This window comes from Cervus canadensis, chromosome 28, assembly GCF_019320065.1.
Source record: "Cervus canadensis isolate Bull #8, Minnesota chromosome 28, ASM1932006v1, whole genome shotgun sequence".
Lineage (NCBI taxonomy): Eukaryota > Metazoa > Chordata > Mammalia > Artiodactyla > Cervidae > Cervus > Cervus canadensis.
The window spans coordinates 31,128,289-31,152,826 of record NC_057413.1 but is presented as its reverse complement, the minus strand read 5'-3'; the positions used below and the strand labels follow the sequence as shown (position 1 = coordinate 31,152,826).

General features: G+C 40.3%; 1 protein-coding gene across 1 annotated transcript in view; it reads left to right on the top strand.

Annotated features, from left to right (window-relative positions):
* Positions 1-24,538, top strand: part of LOC122430107 (contactin-associated protein-like 3) — a 191,998-nt gene that overhangs the window by 32,199 nt on the left and 135,261 nt on the right. Inside the window, exons 2-3 of the mRNA XM_043450906.1 lie at positions 6,861-6,971; positions 21,842-22,035. Coding sequence (XP_043306841.1) covers positions 6,861-6,971; positions 21,842-22,035 — 305 coding nt within the window. The remainder of the gene's footprint in view (positions 1-6,860; positions 6,972-21,841; positions 22,036-24,538) is intronic.

The window sequence follows — 24,538 nt, the reverse complement described above, 5'->3', positions numbered from 1 at the left end:
CGAGGCAGAGGATGAGATGGTTGGATGGCATCATTGACTCAATGGACATGAGTTTGAGCAAGCTCTGGGAGATGGTGAAGGACAGGGCAGTCTGGTATGCTGCAGTCCACGGGATCACAGAGTCAGGCACAACTGAGGGACTGAACAGCAAAGAAGTAAAAATAAAAGTGCTTATCTTTGGGCTCTGCTAATGGCTAGGCATAATACATATGCATGTGTGAATTAAATGAATTAACCAAGAACATGGTCTAAGGCTCCCTTTCTCACTTTGTTCTGGCAAAGATATAAATATGTTCTACTATTAGAAAAGCAGAAGTGCTAGTTGCTCAGTTGTGTCTAACTCTTTGTGACCCCATGAACTGTAGTCCACCATGCTCCTCTGTCTGTGGAATTCTCCAGGCAAGAATACTGGAGTGGGTGACCATTCCTTTCTCCAGAGGATCTTCCTGGTCCAGAGATGGAACCCAGGTCTTCTGCATTGCAAGCACGTTCTTTGCAAGCCACCAAGGATGCTCTACTATTAGAATGCATAACTTGTTGGAAAAAGCAAGAAATTAGAAATCACCTCTGCTGTCCTCCACCCTATTTCCTATCAGAGTGTGCATTGAGGGTCATGAAATTAAACAACTGGATCTAGTGTAGTTATGCAAGCTCATGGCATGCAGAGAGGTGCCAAAGGTAGACCCACATTGGGTAGCTGCAGATATGAACACACTGGGACCTGCTGCAGCACATATTTTTGGGAGAAAGTGAGGGTGGTAGCAACTGAACTGAAGCTGGAAAATTATTTAAGGGTCCCTAGAGTGTCCTGCATGCCAGTCTTATAAGCTTAGAACGTCCTGTAGATTCCAAGGGGTCATCAAATCCTCTGCACTGTGTGTGTAGCTGAGGGCTAGAAATTAGCCAGTGCCCCCAGAATAGCTGGCTAAGTTCAGAACTGGAGTCCAAAGTAGTGAAGACATGGATTGAGAATCTGCATGAAAATGGAACCCCAGTTATGTGGATTAAGCACACCACACTGTCCTTTTCATTCGAGGGAGTATGCCTGGTTATTACGAAGTGGTTATTGTTACGAGTGGTTATTACAAAGAGAAATAAACTTACTTTTAGCCTATTTAACTATAATATTATCTATTTTCACTTGTTAATTCTTATAAGTTTATTACTTGTACTCACTTCTTTTTCCTGCCTAGGTGGTAAATGGTTGTACTTATCAATTGTTTTGCTATCTCATTTGTTAAAAACAATTGTTTATGAATAATTCTTGTAGCTTTGAAGCATTTCAGGATTCATGCTTATTGGGGGATAGAAACAGTATTTATCAGAATATTGATAAGAATGATATTCAGTGGAAATCAAAAAATTTTTTTAATAATTCCAGAGAAAAGTTAAATTGGGTCTTTACAACTTTGTCTTCAGGAATTATAGTATAAAATATAGACATTTCAGATAGAAAACAATAGTCAGGGAGACTTTGGATGGCATCTGAGCCTTCGCGTTGCTTGAATATAGTTTACTTAGAAACACAGTGAATGCACAGAAAGCATATACAGAGTTGCTCTTCCATGTAGTGGGACGTGGTCATGTTTTTTGATCATGTGCATTCTCAGATTTGACTGTGTGAAACTGAATTGGAACAATTAGGGTTGTAAAGAAAGCTATTACTTTTAAAATTGTTTCTCAAAAACAAATATTGCATCACAAAAGTGATTACATCTCACTCTTTTTTAAAAAGACTATGGTTTCTTTTGAAGAAATAATAAAAAATGAAAATATGACTTGGAACTCTGAATGCTGCCTTCTGTATCTCTCTATGGAGATAATATGTTTATAGACTATTTTGAAGAAGTTTATTTGATGACTTGTGTTACCATACAGAAAGTAATAAAAACAAATACTTCAGTCCTCATAGAAACTCTGTCATTCTTTGATTTCTTTTTTCCCAGTTGTGTGATTCAGTTGTGTAACATCCTCATTGTACAGATGATATAACTGAAGCTTAGGGAAGGCCACCGACACCCCAAAAGTAGGCAGCTTGGTAAATGCCAAACCCACACCCCATCTGGCTCCAGAATCCACACTTGGTCCTCAAATTTCAATCCAGTAAGGAGAGATCTCAAAATGGTGAGATGAGAAAGATGTGCCTAAGTGGGGAGCATCTGGCCAGACTTAGAAAGAAAGCTGTGCTGGGGTGAGGTGGGAGCTGGGAAAGGAGCAGGCTTGCCACGTTAAGCAGTTGATGGAAATAATCCTTACTTGCCCTCAAACAGCTTTGTGACCTTGAGGAGGTTACTTAGACCCCAGGAACCCCTTTATTTAAAGGGGGAAATGATGCAGGCTCCATCTCCACAACAGGCTGTCACCCTTGAGAAACTGTCAGGTCAAGATTTGCATTAGCACAGCTGACTATGGATTGTGGATGGTCCCCATCTTCTGGAATTTTCTGAAAAATGTCCCAGTAATAATCATCTCCCAGGAATATCTCAACAGCTTGTACCTATAATACGCACACTCACTATGGGAGATTCTTTGCTCTTTTTTTTTTTTTTTTTTTTTATTAGTTGGAGGCTAATTACCTTACAATATTGTAGTGGTTTTTGTCATACATTGACTTCCATGGATTTACATGTATTCCCCATCCCGATCCCCCCTCCCACCTCCCTCTCTACCCGATCCCTCTGGGTCTTCCCAGTGCACCAGGCCCAAGCACTTGTCTCATGCATCCAACCAGGGCTGGTGATTTATTTGTGCCATGGGTCCTTCTGGCACTTTGCTGAAGCTGTGACCTCTTTTCAGAGCAATGCTTGTGAAATGTGTAAAATGTATGCATCTGGTTACAAAGTAAATGGTTATATTGAGATGCTGATATTAATATATTAGAAATTATACTCTGTCTTCTTAATTATTAGAGCATTAAATAACAAGATCTAGTGGTGATTTTATTTATTTATTTTTCTAGTGGTGATTTTAATAAATGCTGTTATTTTGAAGTAAGGAGGACCATAAACAATATTTCTAGGTATCTGTAATTTACGTTGGTAACAAATGCATAGCACTAGTGAATACAGTCTCTTTTGTCTACATTTGTGATTGAGGAATATGCTAAAATTTAGCTAGAGGTTAGTGAAAATAAAGATGTAATTTTTTCTATTCATCTTAACAGACCTGCTAAATCACATCTATACTGCACGTTATTAAGAACCCTTGAACTGTGTGGTTCAGTGTTTCAAGTTCTATGAAGAAACCTCCTGGGCTTTTGATTGAACTTCTAATGAATCTTCAATTCAAACTAGAGAAAACCAATACATTAGAAATACTGTCTTCCTATTTGCGATCATTGTAGTCTGAGCTTATGTAGTTATTCTTTAATGCCTTTCAGTACAATTTTTATCATAATCTCCATAAACATCTTGCAAACTCTGTAAGATTCATTCTTAGGTATTTTGTATGTTTTGTTACCATTTGCTATTCTATTTAATTTATTTTCTAACTATGAATAAGTTTAGAAATGTAATCAGCTTTTGTATAAGGAACTACGAAGCTAGCCCATGACTTTCAGAATTTCAGCCTATATAACATCTGGAAATGATAACAGCTCCTTTTTTCCTGCCAATTTTGTGCTTTTATTTTTTAAATTTTCTTTTATGTCCTAATAGGACTTTTAGTGCAGTGTTCAATAGAAACAGTAGTTAAGATGTTCTTTCTGACTTTCAAGGAAGTACTTTTAATATTTTCCCATTGAGGACTATTGTGCTGGAGCCAATTTTTAGCAGCTATGAAGTCCTAATCATTAATTTTCAGTGAATTTTGTATGAAAATACAATCATTATAAAATTAAATTACTTATTAATTTAGTAATTTATAAATTAGCATAATAAAGTAAATCATATAAAAACAAAGTAATGCATTCTGAAATTTTGACATATACTACTTTATTTTATGGCATCTTCAGTTTACTTCAGTTCAGTCACTCAGTCATCTCCAGCTCTTTGTGGCCCCATGGACTGCAGCACGCCAGGCCTCCCTGTCCATCACCAACTCCTGCAGCCTACTCAGACTCATGTCCATTGAGTCAGTGATGCCATTCGACAATCTCACCCTCTGTCATTCCCTTCTCCTCCCGCCCTCAATCTTTCCCACCATCAGAGTCTTTTCAAATGAGTCAGCTCTTCACATCAGGTGGCCAAAGTATTGGAGTTTCAGCTTAAGCATCAGTCCTTCCAGTGAATACCCAGGACTAATCTCCTTTAGGATGGACTGGGTGGATCTCCTTGCAGTCCAAGGGACTCTCAAGAGTCTTCTCCAACTCAAAAGTTCAAAAGCATCCATACTTCAGCATTCAGCTTTCTTTATTATACTCCAACTCTCACATCCATACATGACTACTGGAAAAAAGCGTAGCCTTAACAAGACGGACCTTTGTTGGCAAAGTAATGTCTCTGCTTTTTAATATGCTGTCTAGGTTCGTCATAACTTTCCTTGTGATGAGTAAGCATCTTTTAATTTCATGGCTGCAGTCACCATCTGCACTGATGTTGGAGCCCCCAAAAATAAAGTCTGTCACTATTTCCATTGTTTCCCCATCTATTTGGCATGAAGTGAAGGGACCAGATGCCGTGATCTTAGTTTTCTGAATGTTGAGTTTTAAGCCATCTTTTTCACTCTCCTCTTGCACTTTCATCAAGAGGTTCTTTAGTTCTTCCTCACTTTAAGCCATGAGGGTGGTGTCACCTGCATATCTGAAGTTATTGATATTTCTCCTGGCAATCTTGATTCCAGCTTGTGCTTCTTCCAGCCCAGCGTTTCTCATGATGTACTCTGCATATAAGTTAAATAAGCAGAGTGACAATATATAGCCTTGATGTACTCCTTTTCCTATTTGGAACCAGTCTGCTGTTCCATATCCAGTTCTAACTGTTGCTTCTTGACCTGCATACAGATTTCTCAAGAGGCAAGGTGGTCTGGTATTCCTAGCTCTTTCAGAATTTACCAGTTTATTGTGATCCACACAGTCAAAGGCTTTGGCATAGTCAGTAAAGCAGATATAGATTTTTTTTTTTTTTTTTAACTCTCTTGCTTTTTCAATGATCCAGCGGATGTTGGCAATTTCATCTCTGGTTCCCCTGCCTTTTCTAAATCCAGCTTGAACATCTGGAAGTTCATGGTTCATGTACTGCTGAAGCCTGGCTTAGAGAATTTTGAGCATTACTTAACTAGCGTGTGAGATGAGTGCCATTGTGTGGTGGTTTGAGCATTCTTTGGCATTGCCTTTCTTTGGTATTGGAATGAAAACTGACCTTTTCTAGTCCTGTGGCCTCTGATGAGTTTTCCAAATTTGCTAACATATTGAGTGCAGCACTTTCACAGCATCATCTTTTAGGATTTGAAATAGCTCAACTGGAATTCCATCACCTCCACTAGCTTTGTTCATAGTGATGCTTCCTAAGGCCCACTTGACTTCACATTCCAGGATGTCTGGCTCTAGGTGCGTGATCACACCATCATGATTATCTGGGTCATGAAGATCTTTTTTGTACAGTTCTTCTGTGTATTCTTGCCACCTCTTCTTAATATCTTCTGCTTCTTTTAGGTCCATACAATTTCTGTCTTTTATTGAGCCCATCTTTGCCTGAAATATTCCCTTGGTATCTCTAATTTTCTTGAAGAGATCTCTAATCTTTCCTGTTCTATTGTTTTCCTCTATTTCTTTGCATTGATTGCTGAGGAAGGCTTTCTTATCTCTCCCTGCTATTCTTTGGAACTCTGCATTCAAATGGGAATATCTTTCCTTTTCTCCTTTGCTTTTCACTTCTATTTTTTTCACAGCTATTTGTAAGGCCTCCTCAGACAGCATTTTGCTTTTTTGCATTTCTTTTTCTTGGGGATGGTCTTGATCCCTGTCTCCTGTACAATGTCATGAACCTCCGTCCATAGTTCGTCAGGCACTCTATCAGATCTAGCCCCTTAAATTTATTTCTTGCTTCCACTGTATAATCATAAGGGATTTGATTTAGGTCACACCCGAATGGTCTAGTGGTTTTCCCTACTTTTTTCAATTAAAGTCTGAATTTGGCAATAAGGGGTTCATGATCTGAGCCACAGTCATCTCCTGGTCTTTTTTTTTTTTTTTTTGCTAACTGTATAGAGCTTCTCCATCTTTGGCTGCAAAGAATATAATCAATCTGATTTTAGTGTTGACCATCTGGCGATGTCCACGTGTAGAGTCTTCTCTTGTGTTGTTGGAAGAGGGTGTTTGCTGCTTTATTTTATGGCATCTTACTGTTATCTAATCTCTTGAGGTTATTTACGTACCTTGAATCTGTGTGGTGAAAATGCCATATAATAATGTAATACATGCATTCTCTTTCCAACTTCAAGATTAGTGACATCACATTGATAGCCTTGAATTGCCCACAGTGTAAGTATTTACACCAGTGTTTTTGTTGTCTAGTTGCTCAGTCATATCTGACTCTTTAATGACTCCATGGATTGTAACTCCTCTGTCCATGGCATTTGCCAGGCAGAATACTGGAGTGGGTTGCCATTTCCTCCTCCAGGGGATCTTCATGACCGAGAGATCTAACCCAAGTGTCTTGATTGGCAGGAGGAACAATATACACCATGGGTAAGTGACAAATTCTACCAAGATGTTAAAGGTTTACTAATAAACCTCTGATCAAGACTAATGTTTACCACAGGCTCTAGCACTTTCCTAGCCTGTTGGATAAAGGAAAGGGAATTAAGAATGAAAAGATGGAGAGTGGGAGGGGAATGAGAAGGAGATGAAAGTAAAAGGGCAGGAAGAAGACAGAGATGCGTCAATCAATGTGTTAACCAGAATGTGGTGTGTTTCCCCCCAGATAACTGTGATGCTCCTCTGGCGTCCTCCTTGCCCCGGGCTTCCTTCACCAGTTCCTCAGAGCTGTCTAGTAGCCATGGCCCTGGCTTTGCAAGTCTTAATCGCAGGGATGGTGAGTCTGCAACTGTTTGCTTGTTAATCTGCTTTTTAGTTTTAGAACAGGTTATAGAAGGGTGACTAATCAAGTGTGCTGGTCAGGAATAACTAAAACAACACATGAAGAGCCAGGGTCACAGCCACTGGGGAAAACTCAATAGGCCACTGCATATGTCTGTGAGATGTGAAGCTGCCATAGGATATGGTGGGAAAATGACTTCATCCCCAGACTTGGCCTGAGAAAACCAGGTGAAGGCTGCTACTGAAAGTAAAGATCCCCTTCCTATTAGTGGGAAAGGAGTTAGTGACAATTTTTTGGAGAGTTATTCATCCACTTTTGCTATTTGAATGTTGTTGAGTTAATCACTTTTTCTGTTGCACATATATTAATTCAGTGGATTAAACACGTGAATACATACACATAAAACTCTAATGTTTTGATATTTTTTTAAGAGATAGATTTTTTAAATGAAAGATTTATTCAGAAAGCATAAGTTAAAATTAACTGCCTCATGTAGAAACACTGCTGTAAACTCTGGAGATACTACTAGGGGATTGACTGTGTTTCTCCCTCTTTGACATTTTCTAAGATTAGCATTTAAGATTAGCGTTCAGGATTTTCTAGCTTGAATTTACTGTGTCCTTAAGAATCAAATTCCAAAAACCCAGTAAGTGATCAATAAATGGGCAGGGAAAAGTAAGAAAACAGGTGAAGAAATTCATTGAGCTCATGGTGGGAAGGCATGTCTGTTAATTGCCTACCTTCATCATCTTTGCCCAGGAAAAGGCATTTTATGGGCAGATATTTACTCCTCAAAGCATCATCCATAATCTAGATTTCAATGAGATCAATTAAATTAAAATTACCCATTTTGGTCTAATAGTTACTCTAATATCAGGTTATCATATAAACTTTCCAGTGGTACCCTAAAATTGTAAAACCTAAATAAGCCATATTTAATTAGTTTAAAGAAGCTCAAGGGGCTTGTGTGTTGTGTTTCAAATTTGCATATGTCAAATATGTTTCTGATTCAGGACTCTAGTACTGTCAGTATGGTAGCACTGGAAAGTTTATAAACATTAGAAGGGAAAATCCTGAAGTTTAAGATAAACTTATTTCTATTCAATTTAATTAAAAAATTAATAACTCAGAGTATGATAAGCCATCATTATAAAATGCTAAGTACAAAGCTTATCTTCTATATTTAAACTACTCTCTTTGCATATTTAAATTAATTATAGAGAGTGGCAATCAGCTAATGAAGTTTTTTTTTTTAATGGTTGTTGCTACTCTGATTGTATATAGTGTAGATTTTGCTAATATTTCTAGGTGCTACCACCTGATTTCAGACCCATTTCTAAAGCATGCTTTAGATAGCACAATTTATCAATATTTCTACTAAGGGATTATTTATGTGTGTTTTCTATTAAAAGTCAGCATCTTGGAGTCTTTTTTTAGCATTTCCTTTGCCTTGGCAAATGCTGGAGAACATATTAGTTCACTTTAGATTACTGTGAGGTAAAATATGGATAGTATAAAATGTGGATGAGCAGAATGAGCATAGTGATGACGATGATTCTTCATATATAGTAGTTTTAGCTTTAAAAAAATATTTTGTGTATGATCTAGCAATGAAAACCATGTTGGACTCCCTGATATATGCTTAAAATTCCCTTGGTCTATGTTATAATATCCGCAGGTTTTAAAGAAGGTGGCCTGTCTTACATTCCTAGTTTCTTATAATGTTCATTAGAATTAGAAATGCCTCCAATATTACAGCTTCCACCAAGAGCTTTATACATAATAGCCTATCACTTCATCTACCTGATACATAAAGGTGATAAGAGAATAATCTATGTATAACTTTTGATTGTGTGAGTGTGTATCTGTCTATCTATAAATTTGACCCCCGGCATAAACCAAATTCAAAAAATTCAAAATTGAAAGTATCTGATGACTTTAAAGTACATCACCGATTCAACGCATAACAATACTGATTTATTAGAATTTATTGCACATTTAATGTTTTTCATTTTATATATAGTTTTGCTTTCACATTTTATTTATGCATTTATTTTGTTTTCTATTAATTTATGAAAAGGAGTAAACTATTTGTTAGAGAAGACTTTACAATAAATAGAAAAAAGAGGTCTGTGAAGGATATTGAGAGGGATGAGCAGAGAAGTCAGGGTAGATCCACATGTTTCCAGGGACCGGCAGAACTCAAGCAGAGAGTCTAATCATATCGGCTGCTTTTGTTTCCATTAATATTAAGTTGATATTTCCTAGAATTATGTTACCCAATATTTCTCATAAAAATAAGATTGCTGAAATCTGTATATTCTAAATAAGAATGCTGTAATATGACTTCATTTTTTTCTTCTAAAAAATCTCCTAAGGAAACTTTATCCAGTTTATCCAAGGTTTTCCAGACGAAAGTTAAAAAAACAAAACCCAAACCAAAGACTATCTTAGGGTAAACCATGCTGGACTTTCATTCTGTATCTTGCATATAGAAATAGCCTTTTGTTTTTACAATTATTGTTATTCCTCAGATTGGCTCTGTAGCATTTCAGATGCTCCTTTCCAACATCGCTGTGTTCTCTCTGGTCATGTGATCTGTAAACACAGGTGTGATGGTGAAATGTGTGGTTCTACTGCTGCTGCTGCTGCTGCTAAGATTCTTCAGTCGTGTCCAATTCTGTGCAACCCCTTAGACGGCAGCCCACTAAGCTCCGCTGTCCCTGGGATTCTCCAGGCAAGAACACTGGAGTGGGCTGCCATTTCCTTCTCCAATGCATGAAAGCGAAAAGTGAAAGTGAAGTCCCTCAGTCCTGTCCGACTCTTCACGACCCCATGGACTACAGCCCACCAGGCTCCTCCATTCATGGGATTTTCCAGGCAAGAGTACTGGAGTGGGGTGCCATTGCCTTCTCCATGTGCGGTTCTGACCAGAAGCTCATTGAAGTTGATTAGAAGGAAGTATGGGCTTCCCTGGTGGCTCAGAGGTTAAAGCGCCTGCCTGAAATTCGGGAGATCTGGGCTCAATCCCTGGGTTGGGAAGATTCCCTGGAAAAGGAAATGGCAGCCCACTCCAGTATTCTTGCCTGGAATACTGGAGCCTGGTGGGCTCCAGTCCATGGGATCACAAAGAGTCGGACATGACTGAGCGATTTCACTTTCACTTTCAGAAGGAAGTATACACACATTTGGGCTTCCCCGGTGGCTCAGCTGATAAAGAATCCACCTGCAATGAAGGAGATCCCAATTCAATTCCGGGGTTGGAAAGATCCTCTGGAGAAGGGGATAGGCTACCCACACCGGTATTCTTGGGCTTCCCTGGTGGCTCAGATAGTAAAGAATCTGCCTGCAATGCAGGAGACCTGGGTCTAATCCCTGAGTTGGGAAGATTCTCTGGAAGAGAGCATAGCAACCCACTCCAGCATTCTTGTTGCAGGAAGGGAGACTCTTTCCAGGGCCCGAAAGTCAGCTCTTGTCTAACACTCAGAATTAAATTTTCCAAGGAGATACATGTGCTGATAAAGCAAGAGATTTTATTGGGGGGGGGGGGCACCTGGGTGGAGAGGAGGATGAGGGAACCTGGGAGAACTGCTGTCACGTGGCTTGCAGCCTCGAGTTTTATGGTGATGGGATTAGTTTCCGGGTTGTCTTTGGCCAATCATTCTGACTCAGAGTCCTTCCTGGTGGCACACGCATTGCTCAGCCAAGATGGATGCCAGCAGGAAGGATTCTGAGAGGTGGTTAGACACATCGTGTCACCTTTTGACCTTTCCTGAACTCTTCCTGTTGGTGGTGGCTTGTTAGTTCTGTGTTGCTTACCAGGACCTCCTGTTGTAAAACAACTTATGCAAATGTTTACTATGGTGCCTGGCCAGCGTGGGCGGTTTCAGTCAGTGTGCTTCTCCTATCATTCTTGGCTGGAGAATCCCCATGGACATAAGAGCCTGGCAGGCTATAGTCCGTGAGGTCCCAAAGAGTCGGACACAACTGAACGACTAAGCACAGCATCATACACACATTTTGTTTGAGGCTGATAGCTCAGTTTCTCTGTACACTGGTGCTGAGTTGAATCTAAGAGACAGAGTTTGGGGTGAAGTGGTAAAGGATAGCTTTATTACCTTGCCAGGCAAAGGGGGCCACAGTGGGACTAATGCTTTTTAAATCATGTGTCCACACTTCGGAGAGATAATGAGAGTTTTTATAGCAATTGTTCAAAGAGGATGTGATCAGCTCATGGACATTCTTCTGATGGTTTGGTGGTGAGGTAAATGGAGTCAACCTTCAGGTCCAACTGGCCTGGGGTCTCCAGGCTTGTGGGCAGCATACTGTCATTAATCGTTAACTTCTCCCACCTCGAGGCAGCTTCAACATCTGCAAAATAGTTCAAAGATATTGTTGTGTATATCTGTTGATGGGGAAACAGGACCTTGTCCAAAAGCTGCTCTTGACTTTCTTCCTGGTCTCACATCCCTCCCTTCCCTAATTAACAACTGCATGAATCTGCCCATTGGAACTCAGGGGAGGTCATAGAGGCTGAATGAAGGCTGTTTCCTGTAATCAAAGAAATGAGGGACATAGAAAGTTGTGCCCAGGAGCCCCATAGGGCCCTGCATGGTATCATGTTCTTTTTTGTTTTTCCAAAATGCTTGCATAAACCGTCATTCCCAGAAAGAGGAACCACTCTATTCATGGCCCAGATGCTGAAATTCATGCACTCTACTGCAGCAAGCCACTCATCAGTGACAGCGCAAATGAGATTGCTTCAAATTTAGCTTGATCAAAAATGACATTTCAGATTGCTATTTGTGTATTGCCAACAGGAAGTAGATGGAAACAAGCTGAAATGACTGGATGTCTTCTTTTTTCTTTGTAATTCTTCACCTTCTCATACTGACATTGATCCCGTTTCCTCAAAATAGACATATATTTTGGTGGAGCCAAGAAAGATTTTTGTCTGAAGTTCCAATACAGTGAATGACTAAGAATTTTAGAACTATTCTCAGTTTTAAGATACTTATTTTTCAAGTTAGGAAGTACACTTACTAGTACAAGTTAATGCTATAGGTTTTAGCAGAAAATAAATATGTATGATTACATTAGGGGAAAATGCTTAGACTTGGGCATTAGACAGTGAACATTTTCTTATAACCTGCAATGTCTGATTATTTGGATCTGCAGTATCCCAAATAAGATATGATATAAAATTCATTCTTTGTTATAACAGTTAAAAAATAAGGGAAAGAATGAATAATAATTTAAAATGTTTAAAAGTATGTCAATTCCTGATATAAATCAGAATATTACATCAAAAATTTCTGATGCAAACTTATAATAATTAACTTTCCCCTCATATTTTTTCATAGAATCATAGTTCTCAAATATTCCTATCATTTATTCACAGGCTAGAAGCCTGGTAGACCTGGTCAGTATTCCCAAATACTAGTCTGAGCAATTCAAATTGCCATAAAAGAGCTTATGAATTAAATTTTTATAGATATATGAATATACTGGGAAATTTTTGCCTCTGGATGTCAGATTTTGCATTCTGTTTGTCTGTGCTTCTAAAAATTTTTAAACCATTTAAGGCCAATACACATTTTTTCTTGAAGCCACTTTTTTTCTGTTGTTATTATTTTTTAAACAAGTGATCCTGTAGATGCACTGTGGTTGTTGAGTGCAATGAATAAGCCAAGTGTAACAGCATCTGTACACCCACATACTAAAGACTGGGCGGCACTATCCTGACAACCATGTAACTTTATTAAATCACAGCTCCTCTAAAATGCACGATTGTAGGGACTTCCTTGGGATCCAATGGTTGACTTGTGCTTCCAATACAGGGGACTTAGGTTCAGTCCCTGGTCAGGGAACCAAGATCTCACATGCCATGGAGCAAGGCCAAATAAATAAATAAAATAATAAAATGCATGTTAGTAGCATGTGGGAGGAGAAACCATCAAATCCCAGAGTTTGTGTAGACCAGGCTATAGAGTTGTCATATGGAATTGCGCAGAACTCATCTTTTCTGATTCTTCAGTGGTCCTTTTCAAGATCTAGAGTCTTCTGTTTTCCCATAGAGCCTAAGGCACTAGATGATACAAACCAGGACAAACCAAGCGTGTTTTCAGTGTCATCAACAACCTCCAGGGAGACAGTGTTGTTGTTTGTGCCTATCATGTAGCCCTAATTATAGAACTACCCCCCAAATAAGGCAATCTTATCTCTTTTGGATTCATAGCCTCTTTTGAACAGAAGAACATCTTCCAGGGATGCTCAGAGTTCCTTGCTCCTACTTCTGTCCAAGACAGTATTTGGGTTTACAGACGGGCTCCTGCCCTCATGGAGCTGAACAGTAGGAGGGGTGCCCCATGTTGGGGTCTCAGCTTCTTGTTATCTGCTGAGGGACGTTTGTCTGCTCTTAACTCTGGGGCTTACTGGGCACCCATTCCTGAAATCTGTGGCAGATATACCTCTTGGTAAGATCATGTTCCCAGGGAATAAGCCACTGTCCCTTTAGGAATCTGTCTGGTGTCACTCCTTGCCTCCCTGAAGCCTGACCTTGAGTCTCATTTGGTTTCCAGCCTGAGTTCCCTTGATTACAGGTTTAACTTGTCTTTGTCAAGTTAACCTGTTCAGATCCAGTCAGACTCTCATTTAACTTCTATGCCCCCCACTTTGGTGGCCTGTGGGAATTCTGGGTCACTATGTGGGGGGTGGGGGGCGGGGAATCCTGTGAATGACTTCGTCCTGTCCAGAAGTGACCTATCGCTTCCACTCAGCTTGTGGCCAGCGGTGGTCACGCAGCCCCTCTCAGCCACCAGGGGGCGGGGAAGCGCAATCCTGCCTGGGCCTGGAAGGGAGAAAACCGGAAACTGTTGGAGACTCTTAGTAATGACCGCCCAGCCCCTACACGATGATCTCTCCAAACTCCACACGGGCCCCCAGAAAGCCTCTCCTCTGCTTGTTTATTCCTCTCACTCTGTGTCCCCCTGGGACTTCATTCCTGAACAAGGTGTCTGAATCACTTCTCCCACGACCTTTCACCCTTCATCCATTTCCCCTCTTTCCCACAATCCTCTGGGCTTCCATCTCTTCTTCCTGACAAAGGGGGCGACACCACACGTACTGTTTCTTGTTTTCTCAGTTGGTCTTTGTCCTCCGTGGCTTCTCTAGGGCTTAAGGGGATAGTGATCACTGGCTAACAGGATTTGCTGGAGAGAGGAGTGAAAAACACAATGGATTATCTTTGCAAATTATGTCTGTGTTTGTAATCTGAGCAGTAAGTATCTCAAGGTTGCAACAATTTTGCCATAGTATTTTTCCAAGAGTAAATAATACCTATGACGTACTTGACAACTTCCCCAAAGGTATGTAGAAGCTCCTCTAAGCACTGTCCAAATTCTAAAATGGTTGTCTAGCAAATTCAGCTGATTTTTCCCCCAAAGTAATTCACTTTTATGTTGTGTGTAATATACAGAAATGTTCATGAAAGTCATTTACTTAACAGTATGTATCCTTGACATGAATGAGGGCTAGTGGCTTAGTCAGTAAAGAATCTGCCTGCAATGCAGGAGACCCAGGTTCAATCCCTGGATCAGGAAGATCCCCTGGAGAAGGGAATGGCCACCCACTCCAGTATTCTTGCCTGTGAAATCCCATGGACAGAGGAGCCTGGTGGGCTGCAGTTCATGGAGTTGCAAGAGTCAGACATGGCTTAGTGAGTAAACCATCACCATCCTGACATACACCATGATTGGTCATTGTTTACTCCACTTTAAATATTGGCATCCCTATGAAGATATGTTTTGCCCCATCACCTCATACTGCTTTGCTTATACAATGTAATTCCATTGCTTCTTGTGGGGATATCCTTTTTTTCTTTTTTGGAGTCATGAGGAAAGACATCCCAGTTGAGGTGGTCTTCAATCCTGCCACAGGGGTGAGGTTCAATTAGAAACCATTCATGAGGCATCTGGTATCGCTCAAGATACAAGAGTCCCATGTTAAAGCACAGAGGAACCCTGAATTGCTAGTTTAACTGGTGACATCGAAACTGGTCCAGGAAGACCATAGCCAGTGACTAAGGCTGCTGGAATATCTCAGTGGAACCTTTCGTCAGCTGCTCCTGCCTTTGCTCTGAACATAATGAGGAGCTTCTTAACCAGTTGCTGACTGAAAGATGGTATTTCAGGGGTTCCCTGTTCTCTCTACAGTGTGATTTTTGCAGTGGAATCCTCCCTTGTTGCTGTGTTTCCTTCAAGGAAATCCAGCGGAGGGGCTTCACCCTGACAGATAATAGTTCCATACTTTACTGGGGATGAATGCCAACTCCCTGAAAAAAAAAAAATGCTCCTTTATCAGTTGTATTTGCATTTCGTGATGCTTAGATCTCATCCTTTTTGGAGTCTCACTTTACTACTCTATTTTATATAACAGGTTGTCGGTACATACTCTTTTTATCCAAGGCTTTCACAGTGTGCTTACAAAGTGTAATGAATTCAGCTAAATAACATCACTAAAGAAAATGTAACTTATACCATCAATGGAACTTTTTCCAGAGGCTTCTGGCTGAGTGAGCAGTGAAGTATGGATGGCTAATTTAGTTATCATGGTTATTTCCCTGACATGATCCTATACTGTATTTAATTGAAAAAGGAGCCACTGAATTAAGAAGTGTAATGGTGTATCTGTGGGAAGTGGTGAGGGCCTTGGAATAGAGTGCCTGGCCTCCTGGCCTTCTGGGCATCCTGGATTCCCCACTGTTCTCTACACATCAGAGGGAAATGATGCTTATTCTTAGTGATCCCATGAATGATCCAAACTCATATCTGTTCTGAGTAACTCAGGAGCCCTCTGAAAGATGCACAATGATGCTTTTATAGAATCAGACCAGATCTCAGAGCTGCACGTTTGGTAAACATGAAGATTTCACAGGAGATGGACAAATAAGCTCTGTCATACATGTTATTTAGTCATAATGAAGTACTACATGTTTGGATGGTTTATAGGCTTGCTGGGCAATTCTCATTTTATCTCTAAGATAAGAAATTAGCAAAATCATCTTATAGTCTTGTCAGTACAGAACTTCAAACAAATAAGAACTGAAAAGCTAAAAATCAACTCAACTCTGATTGCCTCTCTAGTGTATGTTTTCTGACACTTGGTTAGGGGTGTCGGGTTGGTTTACAGAGATTTGGAAGGATGGACTAATTATAGCTCAGGCAGGCAGGATATCTCAGGCTCCTGTCTTGTTGTGGCAAGAATTTAAACAACAGACTGGTTTACAGCTCAAGCAGACAGATCTTTTATGAGTGATGAATAGTACACTCCTGAGAAGAGGGAGTACCTGACCTGAAGGAGTGGCCACGATCCCTCTTGACTTTCCCTTTTTAATCCTTCCCATCTTCTCCTCTTGGTTCTGCCCTGTGTGAGGTAGGGCTTGTACCAGCCACCAATCAGGAAAAGGAATGCAAATAGATGTATGCTCAAGGCTGGCTGACGGTTGCAAGTTACATAACAGTAGGCTTTATTGCACATGACTTTCCCATAATTTAGTCTGTTATAATCAGATGGATATATGTGTAGAATATTTATGAGCCCTTAATGGGCCCCTGGCTGCCTAAGGTCCCTTGAGGACACATCTGTGCATCAAGGGCACTGTGTGCTGGACCTGGAGAAGCCCCTGGGGTTAGTTTCATCCACTGTGTGCCTAGAGTGCTTGTGCAGCAGTTGGAAAAGTCTCTGTGGTTATTTTTGTAGCATATCTGTGAGTTTTCCTGGGCATGTCTGGGGTGAGATTTAGAGATCAGCTTGCATCCCTTTAGGCTAGGCCATCCCTTGTTGCTAATGCCTAACTCCCTACTTAACATTACTGTATATGAGAAGCAAAACAAAACAAACGGTAGCAATGGATTTTTCTTTATTTTATGCAGAAAGAGCTGCAGCAGTGAATGTTAAATGCCACAGGCATTGAAAGTTGTCCCTTGGGATGCTTCAGACAGAACTTCAGGGAGTCACAGGTGAACACTCACACTGTGTTTTTTTCCCCTTAATATTACTGGCATTTAACTGAAATCACAAATTAATCAGTATACACTTTTTAATTGTATTTTGAATTGTCTTCTTACAAAGCCATTACAGGGTATGTTTGCATTTAGTACAGGAGCGTGTTTTACTAGGCTGCTGTGTGATTTTCTTTTTTCCCCTTATGGATGCACTTTTTGGAAAACAGTATGTTCTCTCCTGCTCAGGCTGCTAGCAGATTGCTGGGAGTACAGCAGAAAGGGGATCAGAGGTTACCTAGACAGGCCCCAGAGGCAAAGTTTCTGTGTTTTCTCTACATCTTGATAGTCAGGAATGATATATGTAGCTAGTTGAAACTGCTTCTTAAGAAATCAGAGCTGGAGCAAATGCTTAAATTTTCCTCAGCACTGTAGGTGGGGTTGTGACAAAAACATCAGTATTTAAAGCCCAGAGATCTCTGAGCAGGCAGGTCAGAGAGCATCCCCAGGGCCTGCCAACCCATCAGCCCCTCTTTCCTGGAACATCTGTCATTCCTGCTTCTCTCATCCTCTCCCTACTCACTCAGACCCAGCTGGAATCAGTAATATGTCTCCTGTGAATCTGCTGTTGTTGTTCAGTTGTTAAATTGTGTCTGACTCTTTATGATCCCATGGACTGCAGTACACCAGGCTTTCTTGTCCTTCACTATCTCCTGGAGTTTGCTCAGATTCGTGTCCATTGAATCAGTAATACTATCCAACCATCTCATACTCTGCTTTCCCCTTATCCCTTTGCCTTCAGTCTTTCCCAGCATCAGGGTCTTCTCCAGTGAGTCGGCTTTTCACGTCAGGTGTCCAAAGTACCGGAGCTTCAGCTTCAGCATCAGTCCTTCCAATGACTATTCAGAGTTGGTTTCCTTTAGGATTGACTGGTTTGATCTCCTTGCAGTCCAAGGGACTCTCAAGAGACTTCTCCAGCACCACAATTCAGAGGCATCAATTCTTCAGCACTCAGCCTTTTTTATGGTCCAGTTCTCACATCCATATGTGACTACTGGAAAAACTATAGCCCACCAGGCTCCTGTGTCCATGGAATTCTCCAGGCAAGAACACTGAAGTGGGTAGCCATTCCCTTCTCCAGGGAATCTTCATGACCCAGAGATCAAGCCCAGGTCCATCTGAGTCACCAGGGAAGCCTCTTCTGTGAATTAAGATGCATTTAAGTGAGGAAAAAAAACACACAGAGCTTGATTAGATCCATTTGAGACAATGTAATGGAGATCTTGAAGGGAAACTTCCCTTGATGACAGTTTCAATTTAGCCATTTACTTACTTGACATATAGATGCCCTGGAGATGGGTGGGTCTCTTCACTTCAAATTAACCCATTTGACATTAGTCCCTTGGGTATCTCTCTGCTCTGAATCTTGTTGAAAGTTGAGGAAGGCTTGAAATTATTTTTCTTTTCAGCTCTGGGTAATTTCCCTCTCAGCACAAAACTGACAGTCTTTATGACAGTTCATGCCCCATGGTCACCAGGAGCAGGAGTCATTGTCTTTGTGGTCAGTGACCAGGATAATTAAGGCCCCAGCTGAGAGTTTCCTGTTCAACCTTTCCTTTCCTCCAAAGACACAAGTCACTGCCTGTGTCTGAGCTGACCAAAGGTGGGGGAAGCAGCCCCACAGGAGTAAGTGGAGACAAACCTTCCAATATATCTGCAAATTGTTTGCTGTTTTAGTCCTTGAGTCTTGTTCAACTCTTTGGGACCCCATGGACTATAGCCTGCCAGGCTTCTTTGTCCATGGGATTTCCCAGGCAAGAATACTGGAGTGGGTTGCCGTTTCCTTCTCCAGGGGGTCTTCCCGACCCAGGGATCGAACCTGCACCTCAGGCATTGGCAGGGGGATTCTTCACCACTGAACCACCCGAGAAGTCCATGTCTGCCAGTATAGCAATATTAAATACAGTCTGGCTATCAAGAAACAAACAATACTGAACAACTGACAAATCACAGAGGTATGTTCTTAGAAGGGGTAGAGAATGAAAAGGGACCTAAGCTTTAATTAAACACCCTCATGAGAACCTAAAATGGTTGTTTCCTCTTTGCAAAGCAGAGACTGTAACACCAGTCTTGCTTGCAGGCTGTGTGTCAAGTAACACTTGGAGCACCTGGGAGGGTCCTCAGCACATCCCATGCTTGTGAGAAGTTTCGGCTCCTGCATTGTCTCTCGTTTATCTCGTTTACTGCAGAACATTGGTTCAGCTCTACCGGTCAGTAAGGCTGCTCGGGGCCCCCTAACAGTGTTCAGGTTATATTTGTGTATTTCCCACTTTTCCCAGTCATTAGTAAAAGAGGCAGTCACCGAGGTGGACTATGTGAGTGAGCAAAGCACAGTAGCTCACATCATCCCCCAGCAGGTGTCTGGGGATTACCCCATGGCTGTGTTATCTAAGGGAAATGAATTGCCCCAGGGCACAGGGGACTCTGCAGTTTCATTACTTTGGCAGAGTACCTACTTAATCAAATAGCTTTATTTGCATACCAGTAGCACCTCCTCACCACAGGTAAGGGGTATGAATTGTTCAGGGTCAGTTACCTGCAGATGTTGAAGACCAGTTGACAGAGATGAAGATGTGTCTGTGAGAGGCTGGTCCCAAGGCAGCATGCTGGCAACAAGCTGATACCTTTCAGTCTGTTGTGCTTTTGTACATGTGGTACTCATAACATGTTAGTGATACTTCCTGACTTCACCAGAGATTACAAATGACACAGAAAGATTGTGAAGTTTTTTAAAAGAGCGTATCATCAGTACATCCTTTTATACTAATATAAGTCAGAATACAGGACATTTAATAGTTTCTCAGAGATTTAAAAGGATTCATATAAAATTTTGTAAGTAGAACCTCTAAGTTAAAATGACAGCTAAATGCCAACACCTAATATCTGACTTACTTTGGTTACAAAATTATAGGCAATTGCCGAGTAATGTTACTTGGGACTATTAGTTAACCCTCAGCTAGAACTCAGAGGGACTTCTCATTCATCAGATATTAGTTGGGACCTTGGTACAAATGAGTAGAATTATCAGGAAGGTGTGGGGTGATGATCAGTCCTGCAATTAAAGACAAAGAAAGATTGAGAAACTTTCACAGGTTGTAGAACACTAAGGAGATACAGTGACTAAATGCAACACAGGATCCTGGAACAGAAAAAGTGAGTTGGTAGAGAAATCGGAGACATCGAAATAAAGTTTGTCATTTCTTTAACCTTGTACCAGTGTTCATAGCTTAGTTTTGATCAAAGTGCCATGGTGATGTCAGAAATTAACATTAGGAGACATTAGGTAAAAAGTAGACAGGAATTCCTTACCCATCTTTGCAACTCTTTTGCAAATCTGAAATTATTTCAAAATAGAAAGTTAAAAAATGTATTACAGAACAACCAAAAATGTGGCATACTATAGATTCTGGATCAAAGGAAAAGATTGTGCTTGTGACACAGTGAGAAGAAAATTTATAATATTGGAACAAAGATTTACTACAGGAAATGAGGAAGTCTCAGAAAGAATCTGTAAGCTTTAGACTTAACTAAGAGTTATACATGCAGTGCAGTTAACAGAGGACGTAGTGAAGCGATAGATGTGCCCAGTTGCTGGTGACTTGCTGGTCACAGCCCCACACACTGATGTAAGTACCCCACTTTCATTTCCCTTCGAGCTGTCCTGTAACCATTTCACACCTCTCCTGATGGGCATTGTCATAACAGTTTTAGTAAACGGGGTGTGGATGTTAATAATTGCCCTTAATACGAAGATAATAAATGTTGCCTGCAGGATCAGGCTTTGTTATGAGAGTCTCAAATTAGGTGTAAGAATAATGGGAAAAAAATTTTAAAGCTACTTTTTTCATGTTAGGGATTGTTTACATGACACTGTGTTTTCTAGACATGGATAATTAGCAAAGTATCAGTTCTAGAATGCATTTCAGATCTATTTCCCAATTTTATATCGCATAATAATTTAAATGAACAAAGCGTATTATAATATGATATCTAAATCCAAGTTAAAAGCTCATGTTTCCAATAAATGGAAGGACAAAATATACCAATAATACATTCTCAGAAATCTGTGACTCTTCGGTTTCTTACCAGCACTGGAAAAAGCAAAGCACAGTGATTTCTACTCTGCACCTATTTTCATCAGCACACAAGAAACTCCTTATCATTAGCCTCCTCTGGATCCTCACTCATCCTACCTCCTGCCTGTCCAGAACTCTCGCTCCCCGCACAGAAATTAATTTCATCTTCACCACTCCCATGTTGTCTTTCAAGTTATTCTCTGAATTGTTGTCAAGTTCTTCTCTCTATTATGAGTCCGTGAGCACCTTGAATGCAGGGCTATGCCATAACCATCTTTGTTATCTCAGTTCTCAACACTGTAGTTCCTTGTGTTGGAATCCAGAGTTTAAGGTTTTCTAATTCTGCCATGGTCCGGGTATTCTCCTTATGGCCAGTAGAGGGCAAGTCATGCATTAAAGCCAATGAACACACTAGTTCCAAGCACTGATGTGATGGCCTGTTGTCCACCTGTTATATTAAGCACTTTCAGTGAGTGGGACCCCCAAACTCCAAAGAGTCAAGGGCTACAGACAGTCCAGTTAATAAAAGCTTCATTCATTTACACTTAACTTGTGTTTTTACTTTTTGTTTGTATAAGTGTGTGTAATTATGAGGCATTATATAAGGAAGAATTTGAAACTATGATTTTTATAAATTTCATTTATGATACTGTTCTTCCAGGTTAATAAAAATTTCAAAGATTTCTCTATCTTTATCATTTTTCTTTTTTCTATTCCCCACAAAAAGGAGCTGGTGGCTGGTCGCCTCTTGTGTCAAATCAATACCAGTGGCTGCAGACTGACCTTGGAGAGAGAATGGAGGTCACAGCCGTGGCCACCCAGGGAGGGTACGGGAACTCCGACTGGGTGACCAGCTACCTCCTGATGTTCAGTGACGGCGGGAGGAGCTGGAAGCAGTATCGCCGAGAGGAGAGCATCCAGGTATGTGCGTCTATTGAAAAGCAGTCTGTCAGAATATGAACTGTGCCAGTTACAACATTTTGCTGCCCATGTGTCAGGTCAAGTACAGAAACAGAGCCTCCTAAATTACTCGAAAATATTCCCATGGAATGTAAGGCACGTGTGACATTTTAGAATACACTGTCTCTGTATAATTTATGAAATAATTAAAAGGTAAAACAATGTAGGGGAAATGTCTTCCCATTATTTCTTTAAACAGTGTGTAGTCTAAGGTTTAAATAAATCACATACAACTCACTTTATTTTTGTTTAATATCAGGCACAGTAGTTTATATTGCCTGAGCATTTTTTAATTAAAGTATATCCATTTTTTTTCTGTGCCCTTTGATAAACTGAAATTTCTAAAAGACTCAGAGCATTTAAAGATTGATGTAATGGAGAATGTTCTGTGGAAGACTTCTTGAGGCATGTGTTGAATTCCTGATCCAACAGGAACGTGAGCACCATGTGGCTTCTTGCAATTTATGGACAGCATATGGTTAGGATTCTTTGAATCATAACTACTTTAATTTACATCAAAGACATAGTTTCTATTCTGATCACATATTCATGCTCCTTTTAGAAGAATTAGGTTTTGTTTGCTTAACTTCTGGAATTTTAAAATATATGTAATCGACAACATAGTTAGGGTTTCATATCTTTAAATCACAGTTTGCTCCAAGTGAAAAGCTCAAAAGTAGAGTGTTGTAAAGATCCATCCAGGGTTTGCAATTGGGTGATGGGGCAACCAACTGGGTGGGGGGGGGGGGCGAGGGTTGGCCTGAAAAAGATTTGTCAAATGGAGACAAAATTACTTTTTTTCTTTTTATTAAAAATGTAATTTAGGAATTTGGAGGAGCAAGGAATGAACTGTTAGTGTTTAATGAGGACAGGGTTTCAGTTTAAGATGAAAAGTTCTGGAAATGGGTGGTGGTCATGGCTGCACAACAGTGTGAATGTTAATGTCTAGAATTGTGCATTTCAAAATGTCTAAAGGGCTAAATATTACGTTGTATATATTTTACCACAATAAAATATATACAGTGTGTCTTCCATTTAACTTAATCTAAGGATGTTGTGTAACAATTTTTTTTTTTTTTTCTGAATTGTCATGGTAAGAGGAAAAATGTCAGCTAAAAATCCATTATCAATAAGGCTAATAGGCAACAAAGTGATAATATTTCTTGGGTAACAAATTGCCCTCATTTGAGTTTCCTTAGACACCAATGTTATGTTAAGACCTAATAGATTGTCTACTTAATCTTTTTGTCTCTGGAGTGCTTATTATTAAGTTTGTCAGTAAATGTTGATGTAAATTGAATCAAGAAGAATTCGTTAATTATCTAACATTAATTAAAATAATAAAATGGGAAGGAATTTGTGAGTGTTTTTAGGGCTGCCTGACAAAGTTTCTAAACCAGCAGTTGCCATGTATATGATTGGGAGCAGTTATTAGTGTTGTGCTAATTCTAAGAGCACCAAGTCCAAACCAGAGTCAGTTCAGTTCAGTCACTCGGTCATTTCCAACTCTATACAGCCCCATTGACTGCAGCGTGCCAGGCCCTCCTGTCCATCACCAACTTCTGGAGTTTACTCAAACTCGTGTCCATTGAGTCGGTGATGGCATCCAACCATCTCATCCTCTGTCGTCCCCTTATCCTCCCACCTTCAATCTTTCCCAGCATCAGGGTCTTTTCAAGTGAGTCAGTTCTTCGCATCAGGTGGCCAAAATATTGGCATTTCAGCTTCAGCATCAGTCCTTCCAGTGAATATTCAGGACTGATTTCCTTTAGAATAGACTGGTTGAATCTGTCCAAGGGACTCTCAAGAGTCTTCTCCAACACCACAGTTCAAAAGCATCAGCTCTTCGGCACTCAGCTTTCTTTATAGTCCAACTCTCACATCTATACATGACTACTGGAAAAACCGTAGCCTTGACTAGACAGACGTTTGTCCACAAAGTAATGTCTCTGCTTTTTAATACGCTATCTAGTTTGGTCATAACTTTTCCAAGGAGCAAGCATCTTTTAATTTCATGGCTGCAGTGACCATTTGTAGTGATTTTGGAGCCCCCCAAAATGAAGTCTGTCACTGTTTCCACTGTTTCCCCATGCATTTTCCATGAAGTGATGGGACCAGATGCCATGATCTTAGTTTTCTGAGTGTTGAACTTTAAGCCAACTTTTTCACTCTCCTCTTTCACTTTCATCAAGAGGCTTTTTAGTTCCTCTTCACTTTCTGCCATAATGGTGGTATCATCTGCTTATCTGAGGTTATTGATATTTCTCCCAGCAATCTTGATTCCAGCTTGTGCTTCTTCCAGCGCAGTGTTTCTCATGATGTACTCTGCATATAAGTTAAATAAGCAGGGTGACAATATACAGCCTTGACGTACTCCTTTTCCTATTTGGAACCAGTCTGTTGTTCCATGTCCAGTTCTAACTGTTGCTTCTTGACCTGCATACAGATTTCTCAGGAGGCAGGT